Raw genomic sequence first — 27,279 nt, 5'->3', positions numbered from 1 at the left:
GAGCCAGGCTGCAGGTCCCCTGGCCACACCTCTATTACATGAAAGGTGCAGAAAGCGGAAGGCTTTGATGGAGACTCCTGATATTTACTGAGAAGGCTGTCCTCCGGTCTGCCTGCCTGGCGGGCTGGAAGACATCGGTGGTCCCTAGTGCTCCCCTTCTTAGCGGACTGTCTAGATGGGGGTGGGGAGGGAGGTGGAGAGAGAGGGGATGCCTCCTAAATCCTCCCCAGGGAGGGGGAGGCAGGCAGAATAATGGTCCCTAGAGAGATCCACAGCCCGATCTCCGGAGCCTGTGACCACGTTGCCTTACGTGGCAAAAGGGACTTGGCAGATGTGATTAAATGAGGGTTCCTGAGCTGGGGAGATTTTCCTGGATTATTGGGCTCAGTGGGCCCAGTGCAATCACATGGATCCTTGGAAGCTGGAAGAGGAAGTTGGAACCAAAGAGCTGGCAGCACAAGACAGGCTCAGCCCAGCATTGCTGGAGCAAGAGGCCAGGAGCCAAAGAATGTGAGCAGCTTCTCAGCAAGGAAATAGGCAGGAACTATTTCTCCCCTGGCTTCCAGAAGGAAGGGAGCGTGCCAACACCTTGACCTTGGCCTGTGAGACCTGTTGTCTGACCTGTAGGAACAATAAGAGCATGAATCCGGGTTAAGACACTACATTGGCCTTCCTGGCTGGTCCCGTGCCCAGCCCTAACCAAGCCCTCACCCCCTGAGACCCTGCACAGCATCTCCTGGAAGCAGGACTTCATTTCCTGAGCTCACATTGGGATCCACTGGGCCATAGCAGCCCCAGTGAGCAGGGTGGGCCAGTCTGGAAGAGCAGCCTCCCGCCACGCTGCATCTTTGGGCCGGCTTCCGTCAGGCCTGACATGAGTTGGCTGGAGTGTCAAGGTAGCTGGTTGAATTAAGGTCTGGAAGGAAGGTCAGCCCCAGGCCTTAGCTGTGAAAGTGATGGGCATTCTGTAAGTAAACAGGTGGCCACAGACTCCAGGCCACAACTTCTTTCAGCAGGAGCACGGTGGGCCAGGCTCTCAGCTGGTCTTGGCATCCTTCTTTGAGATGCATTTACTGAAAATGTGTGTTTTGAATTTCCTGCTTGGAACTCTGGAATAGCCTGTTTTTCAGACTTTCCAGCTCTGGGTGTTTCTCATTAATCTTTTGGTCTCAGAGAAAGCCTTATCATCACCATGTGTTTCCTCATGAGAGAAAAGCCTTCCACCCTGGTGGCCTCTAGCCCCGTCCTGTAGATCACGGGCCATCCCAAGGAGGGGAGATTCTGACATTGGCAGTGGTTCCCTGCAGAACGTGTTCTTCTGCCATTTGTGGTTCTCAAACGTCTCAACGTGCATGCGAATTAGCTGGGAAGCTTGTTGAAAATGCAGAGTCCTGGTCTGGGGTGGGGCATGGGAATCTGTATTTTAGCCTCAGTGATTATGACGTTGGGGGAGTCTTTGAGAAACACATGAAGCCCAGAAGACAAGTCCTCACCCTCCCAGGTGTCTTTGGGATTTGCACATCTGGTTTGGGGTGTGTGTGTACACATTTGTGGAGATTTCCCAAATATTCCTTATATCAAAGTCAGGGTCTCATGCTTGTCCAGTAGCCATCAAGTTAATCTTCTCCAGAACCTTCTCCAGTGTACTATGGTTTATTCCTTATTCCTGAAGAAGAAACCAAGGCCCAGGCTCTTATGTTACCCTCACTTACTACAGGCAGTCTCACCGCTGTGACCTGGGTTCAATTCCTGGTCAGGGAAGCCTTTCTCCTTCCTCTCCCCCTGCCACCTACCAATTCCCCTGTGGGACCATACCAGCCTGTACTTCCCTGTAGCTCAGATGGTAAAGAATCTGCCTGCAGTGCTGGAGACCCAGGTTTGATCCCTGGGTTGGGAAGATCCCCTGGAGAAGGGAATGGCCACCCACTCCAGTATTCTTGCCTAGAGAATCCCATGGACAGAGGAGTCTGGTGGGTTATAGGCCAAGGGGTCACAGAGAGTTGGACATGACTGGGCGACTAACACTACTACTCCTAAAGGTAGACAGGTGTCCTCATTAAGCCTCAGCCAGGACCTGCTCACATGGAACTGGAACCTGCAGGTGGAAAGGCAGCCCCAAGCCCCTTTCCCCACAGACTGTGTCAACTGTGCCATCTTTTGTTGTTCATTCGCTCAGTTATGTCCAACTCTTTGCAACCCCATGGACTGCAGCATACCAGACTTCCCTGTCCTTCACTGTCTCCCAGAGTTTGCTCAAACTCATGTCCATCAAGTCGGTGATGCCATCCAACCATCTCATCCTCTGTCATCCCCTTCTCCTCCTGCCTTCAATCTTTCCCAGCTCAGGGTCTTTTCCAGTGAGTCTGTTCTTTGCATCAGGTGGCCAAAGTATTGGAGTTCAGCTTCAACATCAGTCCTTCCAGTGAATATTCAGGGGTGATTTCCTTTAGGATGGACTGGTTGGATCTCCTTGTAGCCCAAGGGACTCTCAAGAGTCTTCTCCAAAGCCACAGTTCAAAAGCATCAATTATGGGATTAACAAATAGTTAAACCAAGATAAGAAAGTTGAGGGAACCCTTCATGCAATCTCCAGGGAAGAGAGCCAAGGGAACCCCCATATGCCATTTCTAGGGTGAAGGGCTGTCTTTAGTCAAAGGCTAAAGGCGTAGGGGATGTGTGGGGAGAATGGGTAATATCAAAACCCCAGCCGCATGAATTACATATTTTTGTAATCGACTTTTCTCCTCTTGACCCTCCCTGTCTCTCCCTCATCTCCCTCCTTCTCTTATTCTCTGTCCCTTTCAAGACTCCCTGGCCCAGCTGCCTGCTCCTGGAAACCTGAAGGTTCACCTGTACAACGCCCAGCAGGCGCTGAGCTGGGAGCCGGTGTCCCTGGACAGCGACCCGAGGCCGGTGGTCTACCAGGTGCAGTATAAATAGTAAGCAATGTTTCTGTTGGCCTTCTTCCTGGGAGCTGGGAGTGGAATTGTTACAGAACCTGAGGCCAGCTGCCTGTTCTTGCTCCTTGGCAGCACTGTAAGCAAAGTCGTCACAAGCAGATAGTCCTCTCGGACTTTTTATTTTTTGGCCACACCCTGTGCAGCATGTGAGAACTTAGTTCCCTGCTCAGGGATCAAACCTACACCCGCTGGATTGGAAGCCCAGAATCTTAACCACTGGACCACCAGGGACGTCCCTCTCTTGTACTTCTTAAATCTCCAAGGATGGAGATTTCACAACTTCCCCTCCAACCCCTCCACCCATCCGAAGGCTGAAAGGATATTGACCCTCAGGGAGCTCAGCTGTCTCACCACAGGACAGCTTAGTTGTGTGGAAGTTGATTCATCAGTTTAAGGCGGAGATTGTATGAAAGAGCTTCCTATCTGGAAAGGGCCAGAGGTATCTTTTGGTCTTCATCGTCTTCAGGTTTCAAAATCTGGATTATTTAGCCTTCTGGCCCGAATTTGGCCTAATAAGAAAGCTGTTCAATTAATGAACAATTAATTCCCAGTTTCTAAGCTGGTGATCCATTTTGCATTTTATTCTGGCCCCTCATTCTCTCCCTCACCTCCTGTTCAAGCCTTCCTACAGTTGGCCATCACTTGATTTACAATGTAGACACACAGAGGAAGGAGAAAGGCAAAATCCAAGCCGTCGTTTACCTTGGTAGATGCATTAAGTGAAGACCAAGTTAAAATTATTGTGAGACTTCCCTTGTGGTCCAGCATTTAGGACTGCATGCTTCTAATACTCGGGGCAGAGATTTGATCCCTGGTCAGGGAACCAAAATCCCACATGCCCTGAGGTGCAGCCGAAACAAACAAACAAAAATTATTGGCTAAGTCATTTTTAGATTACTAAATAAACAAAAGTTTTAACAGTGGGAATGCCTAGTGCTGGTGAGAATGTGGCTGGTGGACACACGCTGAATCAGAATCAGTTGTGAGCACAGCCCTCTTGAAAAGTCAGTTCTCTTCATTTAGAATCGTGGGAATGTCCATACTACTTTTTTTATTCCAGGCAGACAATACAACCTTCTGTATCAAAAAAAAAAGAAACCAAACAAACTTAGACTCATGAAGATATACATTCAAGTGTCTATTCATGTCCATTGGCTAGAAGTTGACGAATTGTGTCAAGTTAACTTGTGAATGAGCCCTTAGGGACCACTGAAAAGGGTAATTATGTGTCATATGACAGCAGGTGCAGCTGTATCCAATTTGGAATGAATCTGTGGTCAGAACAGGTAGGGCATGTGGAAAAATTACAAGTGGTTAATTTGTTAGAGGAGGAGGTTTCCAGAGGACTTCTTTTTTATCTTTAACTGTTCAGTGTAACAATATTTGCTTAAAAAAATGATGGCCTTCCCAGGTGTCACTAGTGGTAAACAATCTGCCTATCAGAACAGATGCAAGACACACCCTGGGTTGGGAAGATCCCTGGGGTAGGAAATGGCACCCAGCTCCAATATTCTTGCCTGGAAAATTCCATGGCCAGAGGAGCCTGGCAGGCTACTGTCCATGGGACCACAAAGGGTCAGACATGACTGAGCACATTGTAAAAATTAATTCTAAACTGAGATTTGAGGCCTATCTCTGGATTGCATTTATCTATGTCTATTTTTTAGAGAGATTTTTAAGGTGGTTTTAGTATTCTAAAATCTTTATTAAATTTGTTGTAATATTGCTTCTGTTTTACGTTTTGGGTTTTTGGCCTCAAGGCATTGGGGATCTTAGCTCCCAGACTGGGGATCAAACCCACCTCCCCTGCACTGGAAGGCAAAGTCCCAACCACTGGACCGCCAGGGAAATCCCTATCTACTTCTTAAGTGATGGTAAATTTCAAACATGATCATCTGTAATAAACAGACCTGTCCGTGAGGACCAGATACATCATTTTGTGCGCAGTACCAAATGAAAACGTGGGGCTCCTGGTTCAAAAACTTTGGGGAGTTCAGGACGGCAACAGCAGAGCTTGAAGTCAGGAACCCTCTTAGGAGTACAGCTCTGTGCCACTGCACCGGCCACCTGCTTAGAGCTGGCCCCGCTCAACCTTCAGTGAACACAGTCTCCTAGAGCGCTGCCCGAAGGTTGCAGTAAGAGGAAGTCGCAGCTGATCTACCCACTAGCACTTGTCAGCCTTGATTGGGGAAGTACATTTATGAGTTGACAGAGGGCCTCTGGACACTAGAAGGATTTGTTAAAGCCTTTGACGGTTTCACATCACAGACTAACCTGTTTCACTCTGTTTTCTATTGGGAAAGCATTTTGTAAGATATTTTTTTCAGGTTAGGGGCTGGTTTTGGTAAAGGAAACAGAGTTGAATGTGAATGTTCCTGTTTAGGGTTCTAGTGGTAAAGAACCCGCCCTCCAGTGCAGGAAACATAAGAGATTTGGCTTTGATCCCTGGGTCAGGAAGATTCCCCTAGAGGAGGAAATGGTAACCCACTCCAGTATTCTTTTCTGGAGAATCCCACAGACAGAGGAACCTGGCGGGCTGTAGTCCATGGTGTCACAGAGTCGGACACGACAAGCGACAGCATGCACACGCATTCACGCATCATCCCTGTTTGGAAAAGCTGAGGGCTCATGAAAACTCAAACAGAGGCGAATTTTTATGTTTTCTTTTCAAATTACAGACTTGATTGTGGAAGAGGGCCTTTGATTTTTTTTGCTGGTCTGTTTTTAGATACTTTCACAAGTTTAGGACCTTTTAGTTACATGAAGTAATTTAATTCTGAGGCTCATGGAACTTTAAATTTTCCATTCTGTTTCTCTCCAGGAAACATCACTGTAACTTTAAATGAATGTGCCTTCATTTTTTGACAGTCATGCCAGCAAAGCCAAAATTACATAGAACACATTGTGGGAAAATTTTAAGTTTAAATCTGAGGTGGCAGATCCTCTGGCCTAGAGTCTGTTTGGCCCACAGTGGTTTTTTGTTGTTGTTGCTGTTGTTGTTTTCCTAACTAGTGTTAACATTTACAAATCTGGAAATTTCACTTTAAAAAAAGAACCGAATTTCTGTTTTTTCTTGAAAATAAAGGCAGGCAGAGAGCCGGGCCCTTTCTAGGTCACACCCCACCTGGCCTCTTGCCACGCCAGGGCCTGCCCACCCCAGTCTTCCCAACCCCTTTTTTCTTAACTTCACTTTTTTCTCTTAACTTCACGTTTTTCTAATTTTAATAGCAAAGCACCTTCTTTATAGAAAATCTGGAAAACCCAGAAAAGTAAAAAGTACAAAATTAAAGCAACCTGGGGTCCAAGACAAATCACTATTCTTGTTTTAGTGTATTTCTCTCTAGACGTTTTTTCTAAATACATGGACTTGTTTGCAAATATGCCAGCATCTGTGTGAGACTGAAACAAGACTAGAGTCACACCTCTGGGTCTTGCTTCCTTTTTTTTTCCCCTTTTAACTTAATGTAGTTAAGCTTGTGAGTATTTTTTCCTACAGTTATTTCAGTGTGAACATTTTTATTCTATGTTTTGTTATATGATGTATCACTCATGATTTTTTTTTTTTACTTTTCCCCACCCACGAGTGGTGTAGTTGACAGTTTGTGACTATTAAAAGTAATGTCCTCAAACCGAAATCATCGATGACTGTTTTCATCCATTTCTGGAAGAGGACTTGCTGGGTTCACAGAGGAGACTTACTTAATCATTTCTGGAAATGATGTAACAGAAGGTGAACAGGGAAATCATTGGTTGCTCAGGTTGTTAATAAATATTTTTAGATGGTGCTTAGTAGGTACCGCTGCCTTTTCATTTGAAAAGACCCTGATGCTGGGAAAGATTGAAGGCAGGAGGAGAAGGGGATGACAGAGGATGAGATGGTTGGATGGCATCAGTGACTCCATGAGTTTGAGTAAGCTCCAGGAGTTGGTGATGGACAGGGAAGCCTGGTGTGCTGCAGTCCATGGGGTCGCAAAGAGTCGGACATGACTGAGCAACTGAACTGAACTGAGTAGAAACCCCAGGCCCTGGTCCAGGCATTTTCCTCTTGTCCACGAGATCAACCTTCAAGACAATCCTAAGAAGCAGATGCTCTAGCGCATCCCCATCTTATAGATCAAGAGACTGAGGAACAGAGAAGTGAAGTAACTGGGTTTGAACCTGGGTATTCTGGCTCTAGAGTCCATGTGTTTAATCACGAGGCTGTGCTCCCTCTCATGATTGAGGTTGCTTTCAAAATTAGACAAATTGGGGGACAGAGGCTGTCCATATGAACACATTGCCAGGAGCCAGGACCGCTTGCTGGGTATTGCTCAGACTGGCTGATTCATCATAGGCTGGGGCAAGAGGCTGGGGCTCCAGGCCTGGGCGGTGTCATGCCATGAGGCTGTGTTCATTGCATTATCCATTTAAATGGGGCCCACAGCAATTTATTTTTACCCTTTACAAATAGATGGGGAACCAAACAGTGTCAGCTGTCATTTAAATTTGGATGGTTTGTGCCGTTTTAAACCCCGTTCTTAAGAAACACTTTTAAAAAGTAGTTCTGAATGTACAGAAATAACATAACAGAAATGCAACAGATTTCTGTGTATTAATTTTGTAACCTGCAACTTTACCAAGTTCATTTATGAGCTCTAGTAGTTTTCTGGTAGCATCTTTAGGATTTTCTGTGTGTAATGTCGTGTCATCTGCAACAGTGACAGTTTAACCTATTCTTTTCCAATCTGGATTCCTTTTATCTCTTTTTCTTCTCTGATTGCTGTAGCTAGGACTTCCATAACTGTGTTTAAAAAGTGCCGAGAGTGGACATCCTTGTCCTGTGCCTGATCTTAGAGGAAATGCTTTCAGCTTTTCACCACTGACTGTGATGTTAGCTGTAGGTTTGTCATAAATGGCCTATGTTGTGTTGCCATGTGTTCCCTCTATGCCCACTTTCTGGAGAGTTTTTTTTTATCATAAATGGCTGTTAAATTTTGTCAAAAGCTTTTTCTTCATCTGTTGAGATGATGGTATGGTTTTTGTTCTTCAGTTTGTTGATGTGGCATATCACTGATTAATTTGTGAATATTGGAAAAAATCCTTGCACCCTTGGGATAAATCCAAAACGGACAAGTTTGGAGGAGAGGGGAGTAGGTGGAACATGGTAGGTCAGTTCCCCGGCTAATCCCAGAGGGGGCCTTTTGCCCCAGTTCAACAGCTGGAATTGGCAGGGAGAAGGTGAGAGTACCTTCAGGTATCTGTGTAACTTTAAAAAAAAAGTCACCCACCTGCTTCTGTAGCACAGCCCCCAGTCTGAGAGGGGGCGCCTGTGGTTTGTGATCCCCTTCCCAATTAGGTCCCAGGACTCCAAGGTACAGTGGTGTGTGAGTCTGGTGGGCATCTTCGGTGGAAGCCTTGGCCACATGTATTGATATCACTTTCATCGGGTTACCTGCCACTTTAGCAGAAGCTGAGTCTCCAGACTGGGTCAGAGAGACCCTTAGAAGCCCACGTGGTGTGGGAGAGCTGGCGGCTGTGACCCCAGCCTCATCTCTCCTGTCTCCCTGCTTTCCAGGCCAGAGTTGCTGTCCAGGGCACAGCCTGTCTCTCAAGGGGACACTGCCTGCTGCCTCCACTGAGGCTTCTGGAGTCACCCCTCTGCCTTTTCTCAAGTCTGTCACCTTAGGACAGAGCTCAGAGTCGGGGATTAGTAATAGAATCCCGCATGGGCATGTGGTATCGGAACAGGGGGTACATTCTCAGTTACAAGGATGCATGGCCTTACAGGCAGCAAGGTTTCCTTGTGGGCAGGACTCTATTTTTTACAAATGGTTTATTCTTTCCTGGTTGCACTGGGTCTTCGTTGTTGTGCAGGCTTTCTCCATTTGCAACGAGCGGTGGGCTGCTCTTCATTGCATCGTGTGGGCTTCTCACTGTGCTTGCTTATCTTGTTGGAGACCACGGACTGTAGGCTTGCAACTTAAGGCGTTGCAGCCCGTGGGCTCGGTAGTTGAGGCTGGCGGGCTCCAGAGTACAGGCTCAGTAGCCTGTGGCACACACAGGCTTAGTTGCTCCGCAGCATGTGAAATCTCCCCAGACCAGGGATCGAACCCTTGTCCCCTGCACTGGCAGGGAGATTCCTATCCACTGTACCACCAGGGAAGTCCATGACTCTTTTTAAATGGGCAACTATGGGGTGAAAACAAAGCTCTACACCAGTGAGAAACTGGGGTGTGGTTGCATGAACACAGTATCGGTTCTAAGACATAGGCTACAGAGCCTGAGTTTGAAGCATTAACATTGGCTGTGGAACAAAATGGGAGAAAATATTTGCAAACCATATATCTAATAAGGGACTTGTATCCAGAATATATCATATAAAAGAACTCTTACAACTCAGCAATTAAAAGGCAAATAGCCAAATCAAAATAGAGACACAGGATTTGAGTAGACGGTTTTCCAAAGAAGATATGCAAATAGCCAGTAAGTACATGAAAAGATACCCAACATCATTAGTCACCAGAGAAAATACAGACGCTTGAATGGCTTCAATAAAAAGGTCATAATAACAAGCCTTGGTGAGGATGTGGAGAAAACGGAACCCTCATACATTGTGGCCGGGAACATAAGATGATGCAGCTGCTTTGGAAAACAGTTAAAAAGAGAGTAACTATATGACCTGGTAAGTTCATTTCTGGGTATACACCCCAGAGAACTGGAAACATAATTTCACACAAAAATTTATATGTGAATATTCTTAGCATTATTCACAGTAGCCAAAAAGTGAATAAGCCAAAAGACAAATAGCCAAAAGACAGCCCACCTGTCCGTCAGAACATGAATGGATAAACATGCAACCGGACGTTAATTTGGCCATAAGAGGGGATAAAGTACTGATACGTGCTACAACATGTATCACACTTGAAAACATACTAAGTAAAACAGGCTAAGTGAAAGGCACTAATCACAAAAGACCACATCAGTTATGATCCCATTTCTATGAAGTGCCAGAACAAGCAAATCCTTAGAGATAGGAAATAGATCGGTGGTAGCCTAGGGCTTAGGGATTGGGGAGGTCGAGAGTGATGCTCTAAGCATGGGGGTTGTTTGGGGGATGATGAAAATATTCTAAAACGGGTATGGGGAGGGTTGCACCACCCTGCGCATATACTGAAAGCCATTGAACTGTCCCCTTAAGTGAGAGCAGTGTGTGATATGTGAGGAATATCTCAATGAAAAAAATTTTTTTAAAAACTCAACCCTGGGGGAACTGTGATATGTGATCAAAGAGAGATTTCTGCTAAGTGAAATCCTTTTTTCTGTTTGCAGCAGCACCAGTAGTAACTGGTATGATGTCAACAAAGAAGATAGCAAGGTGGATTGTACGAACCTCACCAGGACAGAGTGTGACTTTACCGCAAACAGCCTCTCGGAGGGGTTCCCACGGCGTTTCAACATCTCTTTACGTGTTCGAGCTAAGCTCGGGGGCCTCGTTTCTGCCTGGGCAACAGCACCTTGGTTCGAACACTATCGGAATGGTAAGGGGACTTGGGTACAAATTCCTTTAACGTTTGCACTTTGCTCTTTGCTAAGCGGTACTGACTCCATGCGCCTAAGTCCTGCCTCTCAGCCTAAATAACCAGCACCCAGATGGGTGTGATGGTCAAACCAGAGTACTGTCCACAGAAGCTGGGGCTAGGGGAGGGTGATTTGCTACACTAGGGAGTTGCCAAACCACAGCCTGCAGGTCAAATCCTGCCATCGACCTGTTTTTGTACATAAAGTTTTATCAGAACTGTGATGTGTGTGTACACGCATCACATAATAGATATTATCATACATAATAGAATATTACTCAGCCATTAAAAAAGAATGGAATAATGCCATTTGCAACAGTGTGGGTGGACCTGGAGATTGTCACACTAAATGAAGTAAGCCAGACAGTGAAAGATAGATATTATATGATATTACTTACATGGGGAATTTAAATCTATAATACAAATGAACTTATAAAACAAACAGATTCACAGATATCGAAAACAAATTTAAGGTTACCAAAGTAGAGAAAGGGGAGAGAGAAATTAGGAGTGTGGGATTAACAGATACATACTACTATATATAAAATAGATAAGTAGCAAGGACCTACTCTGTAGCATAGGGGACTTAAAATAACCTATAATGGAAAAGAATTTGAAAAAGAATGTATATACGAAAAAAAAAAAAAAGAATGTATATACGGGTTTCCCAGGTGGCGCTAGTGGTAAAGAACCCACCTGATACTGCAGGAGACATAAGAGACACAGGTTCGATCCCTGAGTTGGGAAGATCCCCTAGAGGAGGGCACGGCAAACCCACTCCAGTATTCTGGCCTGGAGAACCCCACAGACAGAGGAGCCTGGCGGGCTACGGTCCATGGGGTCACACAGAGTCGGACACGAATGAAATAACTTAGCACCATGCACGCAAAGGTATATATACACACACACACACACACACCTGAATCTAACACAGTACTGTAAATCAACTATTCTTCAATTTAAAAAGTTTTATCAGAACACAGTTTCCCCATCTATTGATGGACTGCCCAGTGCTGCTCCCATGCTGCAACAGGCCAGCTGAGCAGTTATGTTGGGGGCTGTCTGACCTGTCAGAGCCTAAATTCACCCTGGCACTTGACTGAGAAAGTTGGCCAACCTCTCTGCTGAGTGTGATACTATTAATAGTGTATTGGCTTCACTGGTCACCATCATCTGGCACAACTTCTTTTATGTTCAGGAAAGCTCTTAATTCAGCCTTGACTGGTACCTGTCGCATAGCAGAAAATATCTGTGGAATGACTGCATGAACAGATGTCCTCCCAGATATTGGAAGGGAGCATCAGAGTCATCAAACACTAGTTCATAGACTTGTTCCTTTTGCTGTTGTTCAGTCACTGAGTCGTGTCCGACTCCTTGCAACCCCATAAACCACAACACACCAGGCTTCCCTGTCCTTCCCCATCTCCTGGAGTTGGCTCAAACTCATCTCTTTTGAGTCGGTGATGCCATCCAACCATCTTAGCCTCTGTTGTCCCCTTCTCCTCCTGCCCTCAATCTTTCTAGCATCAGGGTCTTTTCTAATGAGTTGGCTCTTGGCATCAGGTTTAACGATTCATTTTTTACATGGTCAGCTATGCCTGATGATTCTCCCATGTCTACACAGATGCAAAGTATGGAACTTCTTAGGATCTTTATTCAAGCTCAACAGAAGTATAAGACAGTTGAGGAAATGTGATTGCTGTCTAGATATTTGATGACTTGCTAAGCAATTGTTGTTCACATACTGTAGATGTTATAATGGTATTTTGTTTATTTTTTAAAGGGAGGGGTCTGGTCTTTTCAAGATACATATCTTATAGATGCAGCGATGTAATGTCTGAGATTTGTTCCAAACCATCCGGAGAGTGGGAGGGTCAAGGTGGTCCTTACAAGGTGAAGGAGAAACAAAACTTCCTGGACCAAGACAGTTGATGTACAATGGGGTGACTAGTACATGCTCTTTGGCTACAGTCTTCTCTACTTGCTATGTGTTTGAAATTTCCTGTAATAAGAAGCTAAGGGGGGGAAAAAAAATCAGTATTTGCTAGCAGTTTGAGGATGGGACGAGAAGGCAGGGTGGTCCCTGCCAGCTGGTCATCTACTGGGGACCAGGCCTCTGTCCTTGAATGGAGCACCGCCAGACATCTGAGCTGTACCTCAGTGGGATTAGTAGGGAACAGAGTAGGCAGCGACAGAAGCAGGGCCCGTCGTGATGTCACCAGGCCCCTGGCAGCCAGCTGCTGCTGTCTGTCTTCCCGGTCGGAAACGGCTGGCTGTGTCATTGGTTAAGTTACTGGCAGAGTGTCTCTTCGAGCCAGTGGTGTTTGCAGAGCCCATTGCTGCTTTCGGCACTTGTGGTCGAGTCAGGATGGGTAAACAGCGTGACAATGCCTTACCGAGGGCTCGAGGGGAGAGGGGTTGGGACAGTGGCTGAAGGGGGCAGGCTTTAGCATCACGTAAACCTGGGTTCAAACCTCAACGCTGCCCCTGACCGGCTGTTACTCTGGGCAGGTCATATCCCTCTGGGCTTCAGTTGCCCCCTCTGAGAAATGGGGATGGCCTTGCATGGTTGTTACATGCAGATCTGTGCAGACACACATGTAAAATCCGTGTTGCCAGGTTTCAAGTGATCGCTCAGGCCGTGGGCGCCGCTGTCGGTAGTCACCGCACAGACCTATCAGGTCCTCCTTCTGGGCCTGGAGAGAAGGCAGGCTGTCCGCCCTGGAGAGACAGGCTCATCACATTGGGATCAGACTCCTGGGCGCTGACCTTTCAGTGGTGAAGGGATGTGGTCATCCAGGCACATACACCCACTCCCTTGGGTGAGTCACAAAAAAGTGTGGAGAATCTGCTCAGCGGGGAGGGGGCCCTGGCCCTGCACATGGGCGGGCTGACCGGCGCTCTGGCGACTTCACCGTCTAAAGGGCACCTTGAAGATGTGCATGCCAGCGTCCGTGAGTGGGTGTGATGCAAGCTTTTTCTGTTCCTCGTGGCCAGTCTGCTAACAACACTGAGGCTTGAGACGGGCCCCACCCGACAGTGTATCTGTCTGGACTTAGTTCCTCCACCAGAACAAAGGAGGTGAGAGGGCAAGAGTGCAGGCCCTCCGGGGACCAGTTACTTTACGCAGAGAGAAAGGTGGCCAGACCACGTGCCTAACCCTCCCCAACCTGGGAGAGCCCAGGGTGGGGCGTGGAAGCTAGAGAGAAAGCCAGCCCTCCTCTCATGAACAGGTGATGGTTCCCAGCGATATGATCGTCTGCGTGCGTGTGTCAAACGTGCAGAAACAGGCCCTTAAGAACTTGGAGCACATGACCTGTTCCTTGATCTGAGTTCCTCCGGTTAATTATACAGGTTAGATGCTTACTTAATAAAGGCTATAGTCTTTCTTCTATAGTGTACCAGAATCACAGTACTCTCCAGTGATGTGTATTCCAGAACATGAAAAGTCTTAACAAATAGATACATGATAGTGTTGTTGTTCAGTCGCTCAGTCCTCAATCCCCTGGACGATAGCCTGCCAGGCTCCTCTGTCTGTGGGTTTTTACAGGCTGGAGTGGGTTGCTACTTCTTTCTCCAGGGGATCTTCCTGACCCACGGATCGAACCCACATCTCCTGCAAGTCTCCTGCATTGCAGGCAGGCTCTTTACCCCTGAGCCACTGGGGAAGCCCTTGTGATAGCAGTGTTTCATGTTATTATGTTTAAGTGTGTCCTATTGGAAAAAGCTAAAAGAGAAATGTATTTAAAAGTTTGTAAACACCACTTTTATCTATATAAAAAAATATGTAACAAAAAGAAAATATATATAGAAGGTAAGAGCTAACAAAATCTTTTCATGAAAATTTGACCTTTGGTTAACCTTCCAGCTCTCTGGAAACCTGATAAAAGCTAGCCTATAAAACATGTTATTAGCATAGCATACGGCAGAAAGACCTCTGGTAAAGAATCGGCCTGCCAATGCAGGAGATGCAAGAGACACAGGTTCGTTCCCTGGTTGGGAAGATCCCCTGGAGGAGGAAATAGCAACGCACTGCAGTAGTCTTGCCTGGAGAATCCCATGGACAGAGGAGCCTGATGGGCTACAGTCCTACAGTCCCTTGCGGCGCAAAGAGTCAGACACGACTAAAGCAACTCGGCACTGCACAGTATATATATACACACATACATGCACACACGTGTATCTACATAGACTGATGGATCTCGTTTGTAATTCTATTTCAGCTACCATTGGGCCTCCAGAAAACATCCGGGTGACCCCAGAAGAAGGCTCCCTTATCATCAGGCTTTCTGCTCCCTTCGATGTCCCTGCCACCGAGGCCTATTTTGTGTATTGTGTCTACTACTGGGAGAAGGCAGGAGCTAAACAGGCAAGAACATGTTCTTCTTTGTTTTTGATGTTCTTTTCTTTGGAGTTTCTGGGTAGCAAACGAAAGGCCAAGGAGGGGATTTCCCTGGCAGTCCAGTGCTTGAGACTCTGAGCTCCCATTGCAGTTGGTGGGTTCAACCCATGGTCAGGGAACTAAGATCCTACAAGCTGCTCTGCTCAGCCAAAAGGAAAATCAAGTGGCCAAGGACACCAGGGTATCCCAGTGCACCCTTAGAGGACAAGACCCATCTGCAGGGCCCTCTCTGCCTCCTATCACACAGTCCCCGTGGTCTGAGTCTGGATTCAGCTGGTGCCCAGGGAGTCTTTGCCACACTCCAGCATTGGGAAGGTCTCATGGGCCTGTTTCTACTCATGGGCCTATTTTTACTCCTGCAGTCTGCAAGGTTAAGCTATGTGACATCTCTGATCTGAATGGTTTTCAAAGAAGGCAATGCGAATAGGTGAAAAGTCTCAGTGAAGGCGAGAAGAGGGCATGTTCCAAGGAGAAGGGCCAGTAGGTTGGAGAAGGCTGGGCACATCCGGGAACCGCACATGCCCGGATCCATCAGAAATTCGGGCCTGGGACTCCCCTGGTAGTCCAGTGGTTACGAATTCACCTTCCAATGCAGAGGACACGGGTTCAATCCCTGGTTGGGGAGCTAAGATTCCCACATGCCGCAGGGCAACCAAGCCCATGCACCGCAACAAAGACCCAGCACAGCCAAAATAAAAATAAATTAATTAATTAAAAAAAGAGAAATGGGGCCATGTGAGGGCCTTGGGCAGGGTAAGGTTGACAAAGGAGGGGTCAGAGCAAAGGGGTCTGGTGTCTGGGCCAGGGTCATCTCCAGTGTCTGATCATCCAAGCTGCATTTTTTTTCCTATTTTTTGGCCACACTGTATGACAGCAGTGGGGGTGGGGGGTGGGCCTTAGTTCCCCAGCCAGGGATCAAACCTGTGCCCCCTGTCGTGGAAGCCCAGAGTCATAACCGCTAGACTGCCAGGGAGGTCCCTTCAAGCTACATTCAATGATGTTTCACTATGTGTGTGAACCTCCTGATTTCCTACGTTCAACATTACTCTAATTTTTATAAGAATTTTAAGAGCTGTATGTTTATCTGGAGCTTTCTTCGTGTCTGGCACTGGGCCGGGCACTTTGGATACATCCTTTCGTTTACCCTTTGCACCCATCAGTTTCACTGAGAGGGAGAGGGAGTGTAAGGACTGCCCGAGGCACGCGGAGGAGGCGCCTGGCTCCAGAGGGCCTGTGCTCTCAGTGCTGTGTCTCCCACGTTGCTGATGTTTGCACTTGCTCTGTTTCTTTATGAAAGTGAAAGTCGCTCAGTGTGTCCAGCTCTTTGCAACCCCATGGACTACACAGTCCATGGAATTCTCCAGGCCAGAATACTGGAGTGGGTAGCCTTTCCCTTCTCCAGGGGATCTTCCCAACCCAGGGGTCGAACCCAGGTCTTCTGCACTGCAGGCAGATTCATTACCAGCTGAACCGCGAGGGAAGCCCCTGTTTCTTTACAGTGAGTGTAAAAACACCAAGGAAGGCAAAACTCACTGAAGGGCAGACTCTCAGCAAATAGGGAAGAAAGAAATAATCGTTTCCCAAAATCTGAGTTCACAGTTCTGGTCAACTGGAACAGAGGAGGTCTGGAAGAATCTGGGAGGGATTCCCCTTTCAACCAGAGCATCTATGCTTTGGACTTCTGTGAGCAAAAGATTCTGCGGCTAAAGTGACTCTGAAAGCCACTGATATGGTCTCCATTCCAGCTGTGAGTCCAAATGTCAAGGGTCCCCAAACCCAACCCCTAGATTTGCTCCAAGGATCCTCGGGGACTCAGCGTCCAGTTGTACTTAAGGCTGTGACTTATTACAGAGAAAAGACACAGAACAGAGTCAGCAAAGGGAAGAGACACAGGAGGCAGAGTCTGAAGGAGTCCAGGCAGAAGCTTCCAGGAGTCTTCCCCTCATCACACAGGCTACTCTCAATTCCCCCGACAACAAGAGTAACCGAGTATGTGAAATCGCATCTCCCAGAGAAGATCCTGGGAGACTCAGTACCCAGGGCTCGTACTGGGGGCTGGTCACACAGGCACCCTCCACCCAGCAGAGCCACCAGGGCTCCTGACTCCCAGAGGTAGAGCAGGTGTTCAGCATCAGAAGCATCATTTATACATTAAAACAGCCTTATCACTTAGGGATCTGTGGGACGCTCCTCAAAGCCAAGTTCCCAGATGCCAGCCTTGGGTCAGCCTTGCAAACAAGACCTTTCTAAGGACAGGTCTCCTGCGTTCCTTACTGTCTCAGGCCTGAACGGTAGCTCTTCTCTGTAGTCTGTGATTCTTCTGGAATAGCCAACTGGCTGCTGAAATAAACTCAAAAAAGAATAGTGTTGGGACTCCCCTGGCGGTCCAGTGCTTAAGAATCTGCCTTCCAAGGCAGGGAACCTGAGCTCGATCCCAGGTCAGGGAACTAAGATCCCACATACTGAAGGGCAACTAAGCCTGTGTGCCACAAGGAAAGATCCCACGTGCTGCGGCTGAGACCCAACACAGCCAAATAAATAGATAATTTTTTAAAGAAAAGCATATTGTCCTTAAATTTACGTTTTTTAAAATAATTATTTCTTACTTAAAAAAAAATTTTGGCTGTGCCAGACAGCTTGCAGGAACTTAGTTCCTCGACCATGGATTGAACCCAGGCCATGAGAGTGAAAGCACCAAGTCCTAAACCACTGGACTACCACAGAATTCCCTGAAATTGCCTTATGTGGTGTCATATTTTACTCCTTATGTGGAGTAAAAATTGTTTCTTTTCTGCCCTGGCAGTCATTATCGTTAAACAGGAGGGGAGAAAGTTTTGAATCATCTATAATCCTACTGTTCAAATATAGTATGACAGTTTGTATTTTTAAAAGTAAGATCATGTCCTATATACTGTTGAATGATCTGCCTTTTTTTTCAGTCAACATATATAATAAGCCACTTTATCTCCACACTCTGAAGCTGCCACCATTTCCAATGGTTGTAGCATATTCTGTGTGTGTGTGTGTGTGTGTGTGTGTGTGCGCACGCGTGCTCAGTCATGTCCGACTCTTTGTGACCGCATGGACTGTAGCCTGGCAGGCTCCTCTGTCTATGGGATTTCCCGGGCCAGAATACCAGAGTGGGTTGTCATTTCCTTCTCCAGGGGATCTTCCCGACCCAGGGATCGAACCTGCGTCTCCTGCGTTCCTTATCACTAGCACCACCAGGGAAGCCCTAGTGTTTTCTACTGTATCTCCCAATATGAAAGCAGTCCTTTAGGAGAAATCCCGTATCCCCATAGTGTGTGGTGTCTTTTTCTCATTTCCCCATAGAATAGTGACAGTTTGTCCGGAATGAGAGAGGGGCCGTTGACCGAACATGTGGAGGTGACAAACTGGAGGGAGGTGTCACGGCAGGCGAGGGAGACAGGGGACAAGATCCTCTAAGAATCTGGGACCCAACTCTTCCCTGATGACATAAATTTCTAAGACCGTGTTCACCAGAACTATAAAGGGAAGCAGCACAGTGAAGCGAAAACCAGAAGCAGATTCGGAACCCAAGGAACAGTATTTCCTAGAATGCCCTTTTTCCCTCTGTTCATCCACTGACTTGAAACTGTAGACGAGACTAACCATGAAATATACAATGTTCATTTCAAAGGAGAAAATTTCGTCCTGGAAATTGGGATTTGCTAAATTCCAGCTCTGGACCCTCCATTGCTGCAATGGGGCTTCAGATCTCACAGCCAGAAACACAGCTCTAATGCCATCAGCATGTTTCTCAACACTCCTCCCGTTTCCACACGTGAAATTTGTCGGCTGTAAGCGTTATATGTATAAAATTGGTATTCTGTCTCTTTAAAACCAGAATTGCCTTATTCTTTGGTTATTGTGTTCGATGTGAATTTGGGGAAACACTGGAGAAGACGGAAGGCCTTGACCATCCCTGTGCGGGTAATTTACATGTGCGGTTGTTGATGTTTGCTACGCAGGTGACACGCCCGTTCAGGAGTAACTTCATCACATTGAATGATTTAAAACCCTTAAGAGTATACTGTTTTCAAGTCAAGGCAGAACTGTTTTTGACCAAAGAAAACATCTCTCGACCTGGACATTTAAGCAACATATCTTGCTGTGAAACGGCAGCAGATGGTAATGTATGCTTTCCTAAGTGCTTTCTTTCTGAGCTGGAAACAGAACACTCCTAAAATAGTGCAATCAGGAATTGCTTTTTCGGTGAAGGGTGGTGATGAGTGTAGGGAGATCCAGAGAGGACGGGCTAAGACAGCAATTCACAGTAGATACAACGAGGCTGTGCTGGAATCTCCAGAACAAGAACTGCCAGACGGGTAACACCTGCTTTGTTTTAGGATTGCCTTTGTTGTTCGGTCACTCAGTCGTGTCCGTCTCTTTGCAACCCCACGGACTGCAGCACGCCAGGCTTCCCTGTCCTTCACTATCTCCCAGAGTTTTCTCACACTCATGTCCATTGAGTCAGTGATGCCATCCAACCATCTCATCCTCTGTTTCCCCCTTCTCCTGCCCTCAATCTTTCCCAGCATCAGGGTCTTTTCCAGTGAGTCAGCTCTTCATATCAGGTGGCCAAAATATTGGAGCTTCAGCCTTAGTATCAGTCCTTCCAGTGAATATTCAGGACTGATTTCCTTTGGGATGGACTGGTTTGATCTCCTTGCAGTCCAAGGGACCCTCAAGAGTTCAATAAAGCATACAGGGCAGGGTGGAAGAGAGCAGTATCCATTCATTTTCCTGGGACGTCAAGTGTATTTATGCAGTGGTGGATGAGAAATTACCTGATGTGTGGGTCATCTTGTTCGTTTTTCTGTTGTCTCTCTAGCTTCTGTCAAGCTTCAACAAGACTTCCTGGCTGCCGGAACCACCTTTTTGGTGCTGTCAGCGGTGGTAGGGTCCTGTCTCTTCCTGGTTCTGAGATACAGAGGCCTGGTTAAACACTGGTTCCACTCTCCGCCAAGCATTCCACCACAGATAGAGGAGGTATGTACACGCCCACAGGGGTGACTGGTCAGGCTTTCTTGCCCCCTGGTAAAACCTAAGAGTAGGACAGTGGACAAAGCCACAGACACAGAGATCAGAGTTAAAAGTGGTGCTTGGTTACTTGTACACTCGTCTTCACAGCAGCATTACTCACCATAGCCGAAAGGCAGAAACACCCTGAATGTCTATTGACAGATGAATGGATAAATAAGACGTGGTGGGAATTCCCTGGCGGTCCAGTGGCTGGGACGTGGCACTTTCACTGCCATGGCCCTGGGGTTCAATCCCTGGTCAGGGAACTAAGATTCCCGCAAGCCTCATGATTCACCACCCCCGCCCCCACCAAAAAGATATGGTATATACATATGAACGGAATGTTAACCTTAAAAAAAAGAAGGGAGTTCTGAGACATGCTACGATAGAGGACCTTGAGGACATTACGATCAGGGAAATAAACTAGTTACAAAATGACAAATACTACATGATTGCACATACTCGAGCACTTAAGAGTACTCACATTCACAGAACCAGAATGTAGGATAGAGGTTGCCCGGGTCTGAAGGGAGGGAGGAAATGGGGAGTTCGTGTTTAACAGGGACAGTTTCAATTTTACTATGAAAAAAATGAAAAAAGTTCTAGAGACAGATGGTGCTCATGGTTGCCCAACAATCTAAATAGACTTCACACCACTGAACTGCATGCTTAAAAAGGGTCAGGACGGTAAATTTTATGTTATGTGTTTGTTGTTGTTCTTTAGTCGCTCAATCGTGTCCAACTATTTGCAACCCCATGGATTGTAGCCCGCCAGACTCCTCTGTCCATGGGATTCTCCAGGCAAGAATACTGGAGAGGGTTGCCATTTCCTCCTCCAGGGCGTGTCTCCTGCGTTGGCAGGTGGATTCTTTAAACTGAGCCACAAAGGAAGCCCCTGTGTTATATGTACTTTTCCACAATTAAAAAAAGTTTTGTTTTTTTTTTTTAATGGCACGAGGTTGGCCAAAAGATGGCCTAGTCTGGCCCATCCAGGAGATTGGCCGTGGTAGGTCCCACTGGAGACAACACATCGATTCCAGGCGTTTGGAGACTGCCCCCAGGGAGCCTGGCTGGAGCTCACGGACCAGTGGAGGCTGCAGTCAAGAGCATGAGCTTTGGGTTAGACAGTGTGCACGCAGGAGGATTCTAGAGTAAACACACCCAGAGCCGTGAGCTCAAAGCCTTGCATGCCTAGCGCACAGGCCATGTTACTTTAAAGAATTTAAGAAAGAAAAGTGGAATGGGTGGGCCTTGTTGTTCAGTTGCTTAGTCACGTCCAACCCTTTGCGGCCCCGTGAACCACAGCACACCAGGCTTCCCTGTCCTTCACCATCTCCCAGAGTTTGCTCAAACTCATTCCATTGAGTCTGTGATGCCATCCAACCAGCTTATCCTCTTACCTTCAGTCTTTCCCAGCATCAGGGTCTTTTGCAACAAGTTGACTGTTTGCATCAGGTGGTCAAAGTATTGGAGCTTCAGCTTCAGCACCAGTCCTTCCAACTTCCAATGTATATTCAGGGTTGATTTCCTTTAGGATTGACTGGTTTGATCTCCTTGCTGTCCAAGGGATTCTTAAAAGTTTTATCCAACACTCCACTTTGAAAGCATCAACTCTTTGGTGCTCAGCCTTCTTCATAGTCCAGCGGGTCTTACAGATAGTCTTGTTTTCCTGCCCAGCCACACCGCAGCCCCCCTCCCCAAGGCTCAGTGAGGCAGCCAGGTCCTCTGAGGACAGAGCCATTGGGACATTCTTGGGATCAGAAGCTCGCTGATAGAAGAATACTTAAAACTGTTTGCCTCTGGAGGTTTATCATTCTTCAGTAAAATCAGAATAAAAGTACTAGAAACAGAATCTCATGTTGTTGTATCTCGTCTATAAAGACAAAGTCTAGAAAGAGCTGTAGTCACTTGTTTTCCTTCATATGTCATGAGCTGTTTAAGGGACACAGACATTATGAGAAATACACATTGAACTCCCTACTGGGACCTGCATACAGATGCTGTAGGAGTCTGCTTCTATGAAGACTCTAAGTAGAATAACAGTCAAACTCATAGAAAAGCAGAGAGTAACACAGTGGTTAACAGGGGTGAGGGGAGAGGGGAGTGGGGCGTTGCTTTCAAATGGTAGGAAGTTTCAGTTATGCAAGATGAATAAGTTCTGGTTTCTGCTGTGCAAGATTGTGCTATAATTAGTACTGTGTTGTGCCCTTAAAGGGGCTTCCCAGGTGGTTAAGATTCCACCTACTAATGCTGGAGGCACAGGAGACTTGGGTTCAATCCCTGGGTTGGGAAGATCCCCCGGAGAAGGGAATGGCAACCCACTCCAGTATTCTTGCCTGGGAAATCCCACGAACAGAGGAGCGTGGCAGGCTACAGCCCATGGGGTTGCAAAGTGTTGGACATGACTGAGTGACTGAGCACGCACATGCACTTCAAAATGTGTTAAGAGAGTAGAACTCAAGTTAGGTGTTCTTACCACAAAATTACAATAACGGCAACAACAACAGCAACCGATTTTCCTGGTTAATACTGTCACAACAGAACAGCTGTCACCTCGGAGTTTTACTTGCATTAATAATCTCCGTCTTGGGACTTCCCTGGTGGTCCAGTGGTTAAGACTCTGCACTTCCAGTGCAGGGAGCGCAGGTTCAGTGCCTGATCAGGGAACTAAGATCCTGCATGCCGTGTGATGAAGCCAAAACACTAAAAAACAAAACCAAAAAAAAAACCAAAAAACTCTGTCTCTCAGTAGAACTAGCAGCCGGGCCCCAGTAAGTGAATTTACTGCTACTTGTTTCTTTGGGGCTTGAACCTAAAACACAGAGCCTTTCGATTTGCTTTCCTGGGAAAGTGTGAAAAGTCTGTATCAAAGGTCACTGAAGTTTCATGAGAAAATGACTCATGTTTCACTTGTATTTTTGAGGTTTCACAAGTGCACGTGACATGCTGCTGCTCCTCTGCTCACCAGCCAGCGCTAAGCTGACTGCATTTCAGTATCTTTCAGCATTTCCAAGAGCCATGCGGTTGGTTCTTGGTAACTTGGTTGTGGTGGTCGTCATTGTTCAGTCGCTCATTCATGTCTGACTTCCCTGCGACCCCCATGGACTGTAGCCTGCTGGGCTCCTCTGTCCATGGGATTTCTCAGGCAAGAATACCGGAGTGGGATGCCATGCCCTCCTGCAGGGAATCTTCCTGACCCAGGGATCAAACCTGCGTCTCCTGCGTTGGCAGGCAGATTCTTTACCACTGAGCCACCTGGAAAGCCCTTTGTAACTTGGTAATTGATGTCTAAGCCCAAAGCAGAGGCAGGAGAGACACAGCACATTAAGGGTGTGGATCAGCATTTCGAATCAAGGACCTGCACTTTCTCATTCGCCCATGGCTGCCCGCTGCAGATCCTCCGCACCCATGTGTGTGTTATATAAAGCAGAAACACCTAGTGGGTGGGGTAGCTGAGAAAAAAATGCCCGTGAACTTTCCCTCTTCACCCTTACCTTGTAGGTGACCAGGAGGCTTCATTTCCTCCTTTCCTGAAAAGTTAGAATTCCGAGACATTCCAGGTGAATAGCCCACAAGCCCTCATCCAGCCAGTGCAGCAAGTCAGAACTTCATTTCTCGAGTTACACACCTTACACACTTTCAGAGTATCCCCTTGGTTGGCCCTTGGATTCGTGTGCAAGCTATTGAGATGAGGGGTGGGGAGGGGTTTTCAGGATTTTTGAAGCTGTTTCATTGGTGGACAGAAGTGGAAGTTACACCAAAATGATATAGGATTATGCCAACTCAAACTAAAGTCAAAAGGTCTTATATCTGGAACTTACAGACTAATTATGGTGATGGTTTTCAATTTTTCAAGTATTTAAAGGATCCGGCTCAGCCCATCTTAGACGCCCTGGACAAGGACAGCTCGCCAAAGGATGACACTTGGGACTCCGTGTCGGTCGTGACGTTTCCAGAGAATGAGCAAGAAGGGAGTCCCCAAAGCACTTTGAACCAAAATGCTGGTCCAAGCCACCAGCCCACGGAAGGAGTTCTCTGTGCCAAGGAAGCTGCGACATGCCTGTCAGGACTGGATGGAGCCACTTGATCCTTAGTCTCATCACAAAAAGACCTTGGGGGTGCCTGGGAAGAAGTCAGTTGTGGGAGAGACAAACATTTTTTTTAACTAGTGAAAGTCGTTCAGTCGTGTCCGACTTTGCGACCCCAGGGACTGTATAGTCCATGGAATTCTCCAGGCCAGAGTCCTGGATTGGGTAGCCTTTCCCTTCTCCAGGGGATCTTCCAAACCCAGGGATGGAACCAGGATCTCCTGCATTGCATGCAGATTCTTTACCAGCTGAGCCACGAGACCTAAATCCTGCAAGTTTCTAGACTGATTCTGCATACCAAAAAAAAAAAGTTTTTGCTTAAACACTAAAAAGGCATGTAATCATTTGTTAGCAAACAGGCTGTGACACCCTTGTGATATTTCGGACATTGTTGCCTGGCCTGGGTGGTCAGGAGACGGGGTCCTTTCCTTGGTTCTGGCAAGGCCTCGGGCCCTTTGGGCAGGTCACGGAACCTGTCCCAGCCTCTCCTGTCAAAGGACACTCAGTGGCCCTTGACACCCATCTCCTGGCTTAAAATGTGATTAATCCCGTGAATAATCTTCTAGTAATTTAAGGGACTTTTTTTTTTTCCAAACTAGAAATAAAAGACTGTTTCACTAACTTTTTATCAGCCTGTGTAGGGACATGTCTGGTGACCCAGTGGCTAAGACTTCATGCTTCCGGTGCTGGAGATGGCGGGTTTGACCCCTGGTCGGGGAACTAAGACCCCACATTGCTGCACAGTGTGGCCAAAAACTGTAAAGAAATCAATAGACATTTGAAAGTCTGTGTGAAGGTTTCCTCTCCACCTTCTTTATTTTAGCCTCTTTTCTGCAAAGTTTCAGCTTTTTGCTATGATGCTATCTATGATGCCCAGCAGACTCACCCAGAGGCCACGCAGCAAGAACTTCTGACTTGTGTCACTAGACTGCTTGAAAAGTTAGGCAGGGGGTTTGCAGAAGCTGCATCAGCACTGCATTCAAATGTGATGTGTCGCATACGTCGAGCAAGGCGTGTAAAGGGAACGAGCTTGTGGCCAACAGTGTATCCGCTGGGCTGCTGGTCTTCTCATGGGGCAAGTATTGATGGGCTAAAAATCCATTTATCTGATTCCTGAGGCTTAGGAAATGGATGCGTCGCTTCACGGCTCCCCTCCAACACACATAGAAAGTGACATGTTGCCGTAAGTTCTGCTTCAGAAAGAAGCCCCCACGGGCAGCCTCACCTTGACAATGGGAAGTAGAAATGCTGATGGTAGGTCCATGAAGTACCTAGGACTGGTTGATGGAACCACCTGCTGTCTCAGGTGGGCCCTGTACCTCTGGTGAGGAATTGGCCCTTGGGCTGACTTTCTAACCAGTCGTGACCCCTGCCATCTAGGGTGACAAGAGAGGAAAGGACACCCCCCCACAGCTGCCCCCCACCCACCCACCCCAGAGGAGTCCCCTTATGAGATGTCTGTGTTATCAATCAGGTTCACCTTGAGTTGGGACAGGGTTGGAAAAAGAGTTGTCATTCAGTTGCTCAATCGTGTCCAACTCTGCGACATGGACTGTAGCACACCAGGCTTCCCTGTCCATCACCAACTCCCGGAGTTAGTAGAGGGCAATTGTAAAGACCACCCTCAAACCATTTAGGAAATTGAGGATTTGAGCGCTTCCTCTGCTGGGCCATACGATGCAGCTGGTTGAGGTGGGGAGGATGTGTGTACAGCAGGAAGAAAACCAGCTAAAAGTGAGTCCAGCAGGAAGGGGGACAGATACGCTGTTAGGAATAAGCGCTCTGTGCCACCCTCCATAAAAGGAGGTGCCAGCTGATCAGGGGCAGGCAGGCTGGTTATGGGGACCAGATTCTGATGAGGCTGTACTGGATTCAGGGCAGAGACAGTCCAGTGTCCTGGGGCAGACTGGGTGGGGCTCAGGCCCGGAAAGGCCCTTCTTAGTTGAAGGCGGCAGCTTCAGCAAGTGACAGAGTTCAAGTGCAGGGCCGGCGCTCTGACCAGGTGCCTCTCAGGGGCCAGGCTCGTGTAGGGGAGGGGCTACACTGGGTTCCAACTGGGTTCACTGAGGGCCTCTCGGGGCCTTCCCATCCTTCCTCAGCAAGCATGGGGCTGGCCTGTTATGCAGAAGGAGAGGACAGAAATTATTTAAGACACTCCTTCCCCGGCAGCTCAGACAGTAAAGAATCTGCCTGCAGTGCAGGAGACCCGGGGTTCGATCCCTGGGTCGGGAAGATCCCCTGGAGAAGGGCATGGCAACCCACTCTAGTATTCTTGCCGGGAGAATCCCATGGACAGAGGAGCCTAATGGACTACAGTCCATGGGGTCACAAAGGGTCAGACACAACTGAGCAACTGAGCACGCATGCACGCATGTCCATAGTGAAAGTGAAAGTGCACGTCGCTCAGTTGTGTCAGACTCTGCGTGCGACCCTGTGGACTATACAGTCCGTGGAATTCTCCAGGCCAGAATACTGGAGTGGGTAGCCTTTCTCTTCTCCAGGGGATCTTCCCAACCCAGGTCTCCCACATGGCAGGCAGATTCTTTACCAGCTGCGCCACCAGGCAAGCCAATAAGTAAACTGTTATTGAGACCCAGTGACGCTCATTCAATTTATGTATAACCTGTGGCTGCTTTTGTGCTGCAAGGTGGAACTGAATCATTGCAAGAGCTTGTTTTCCTGCGAAGCCTAAAATAGTCACCACCTGAACCCTTACAGAAAGAGTCTGATGAACTCTGATCTGTACAATGAAGTGTATGTTGTATAGGAGAAAACAGACTTACTCCCATTATTTAGGTTTATACAGTTACAGAAGGTCCCTACAAGACCCCACCCCATTTAATGCTGAGACTGTTTAATTCAAAGGTCATATATTACATGGGAGGAGGGGTATTTGATGCTTGCCTGTATTCTATAAAGTACATTATGGAATATGTACTAGGAAAGGCTGGAGGTCATTTAGGTGTAGGCAAATCAATGGAGAAACATAGGCCCTAGATCAATGCTAGGTCACCCAGAGATGATGGGAGAGTTGGATCAAGGCCACTGCTAACTCATACATGACTGCTATGTGCATTAGATAAAGACCCTGTCCTTTAAGATCCTTTGTTTTGTGCGGAGTTTAAGTAAACATAGGATGTTCTGGGCCTTCATTGTGAATAGCGCCCCTGGGGGTCCTGCAGTGCTCAGCATGCAGATTGCAGACGGGGTTGGGGGGTAGGGGGATG

General features: G+C 47.3%; 1 protein-coding gene across 1 annotated transcript in view; it reads left to right on the top strand.

Annotated features, from left to right (window-relative positions):
- The window catches only part of IFNGR2 (interferon gamma receptor 2 (interferon gamma transducer 1)), a gene marked incomplete at its 5' end in the record, with an annotated part of 31,058 nt that extends 6,211 nt beyond the window's left edge, over positions 1-24,847 (top strand). The window contains 6 exons of the mRNA XM_010862282.1: positions 2,807-2,939; positions 10,269-10,477; positions 14,740-14,885; positions 18,911-19,070; positions 19,774-19,931; positions 23,821-24,847. Of these exons, the coding sequence (XP_010860584.1) occupies positions 2,807-2,939; positions 10,269-10,477; positions 14,740-14,885; positions 18,911-19,070; positions 19,774-19,931; positions 23,821-24,051 (1,037 nt within the window). The remainder of the gene's footprint in view (positions 1-2,806; positions 2,940-10,268; positions 10,478-14,739; positions 14,886-18,910; positions 19,071-19,773; positions 19,932-23,820) is intronic.
- Positions 24,848-27,279: the final 2,432 nt, after the last annotated feature.

This window comes from Bison bison, unplaced genomic scaffold (assembly GCF_000754665.1).
Source record: "Bison bison bison isolate TAMUID 2011002044 unplaced genomic scaffold, Bison_UMD1.0 scf7180017864481, whole genome shotgun sequence".
Lineage (NCBI taxonomy): Eukaryota > Metazoa > Chordata > Mammalia > Artiodactyla > Bovidae > Bison > Bison bison.
This window is presented reverse-complemented; position numbering and strand designations above follow the sequence as displayed.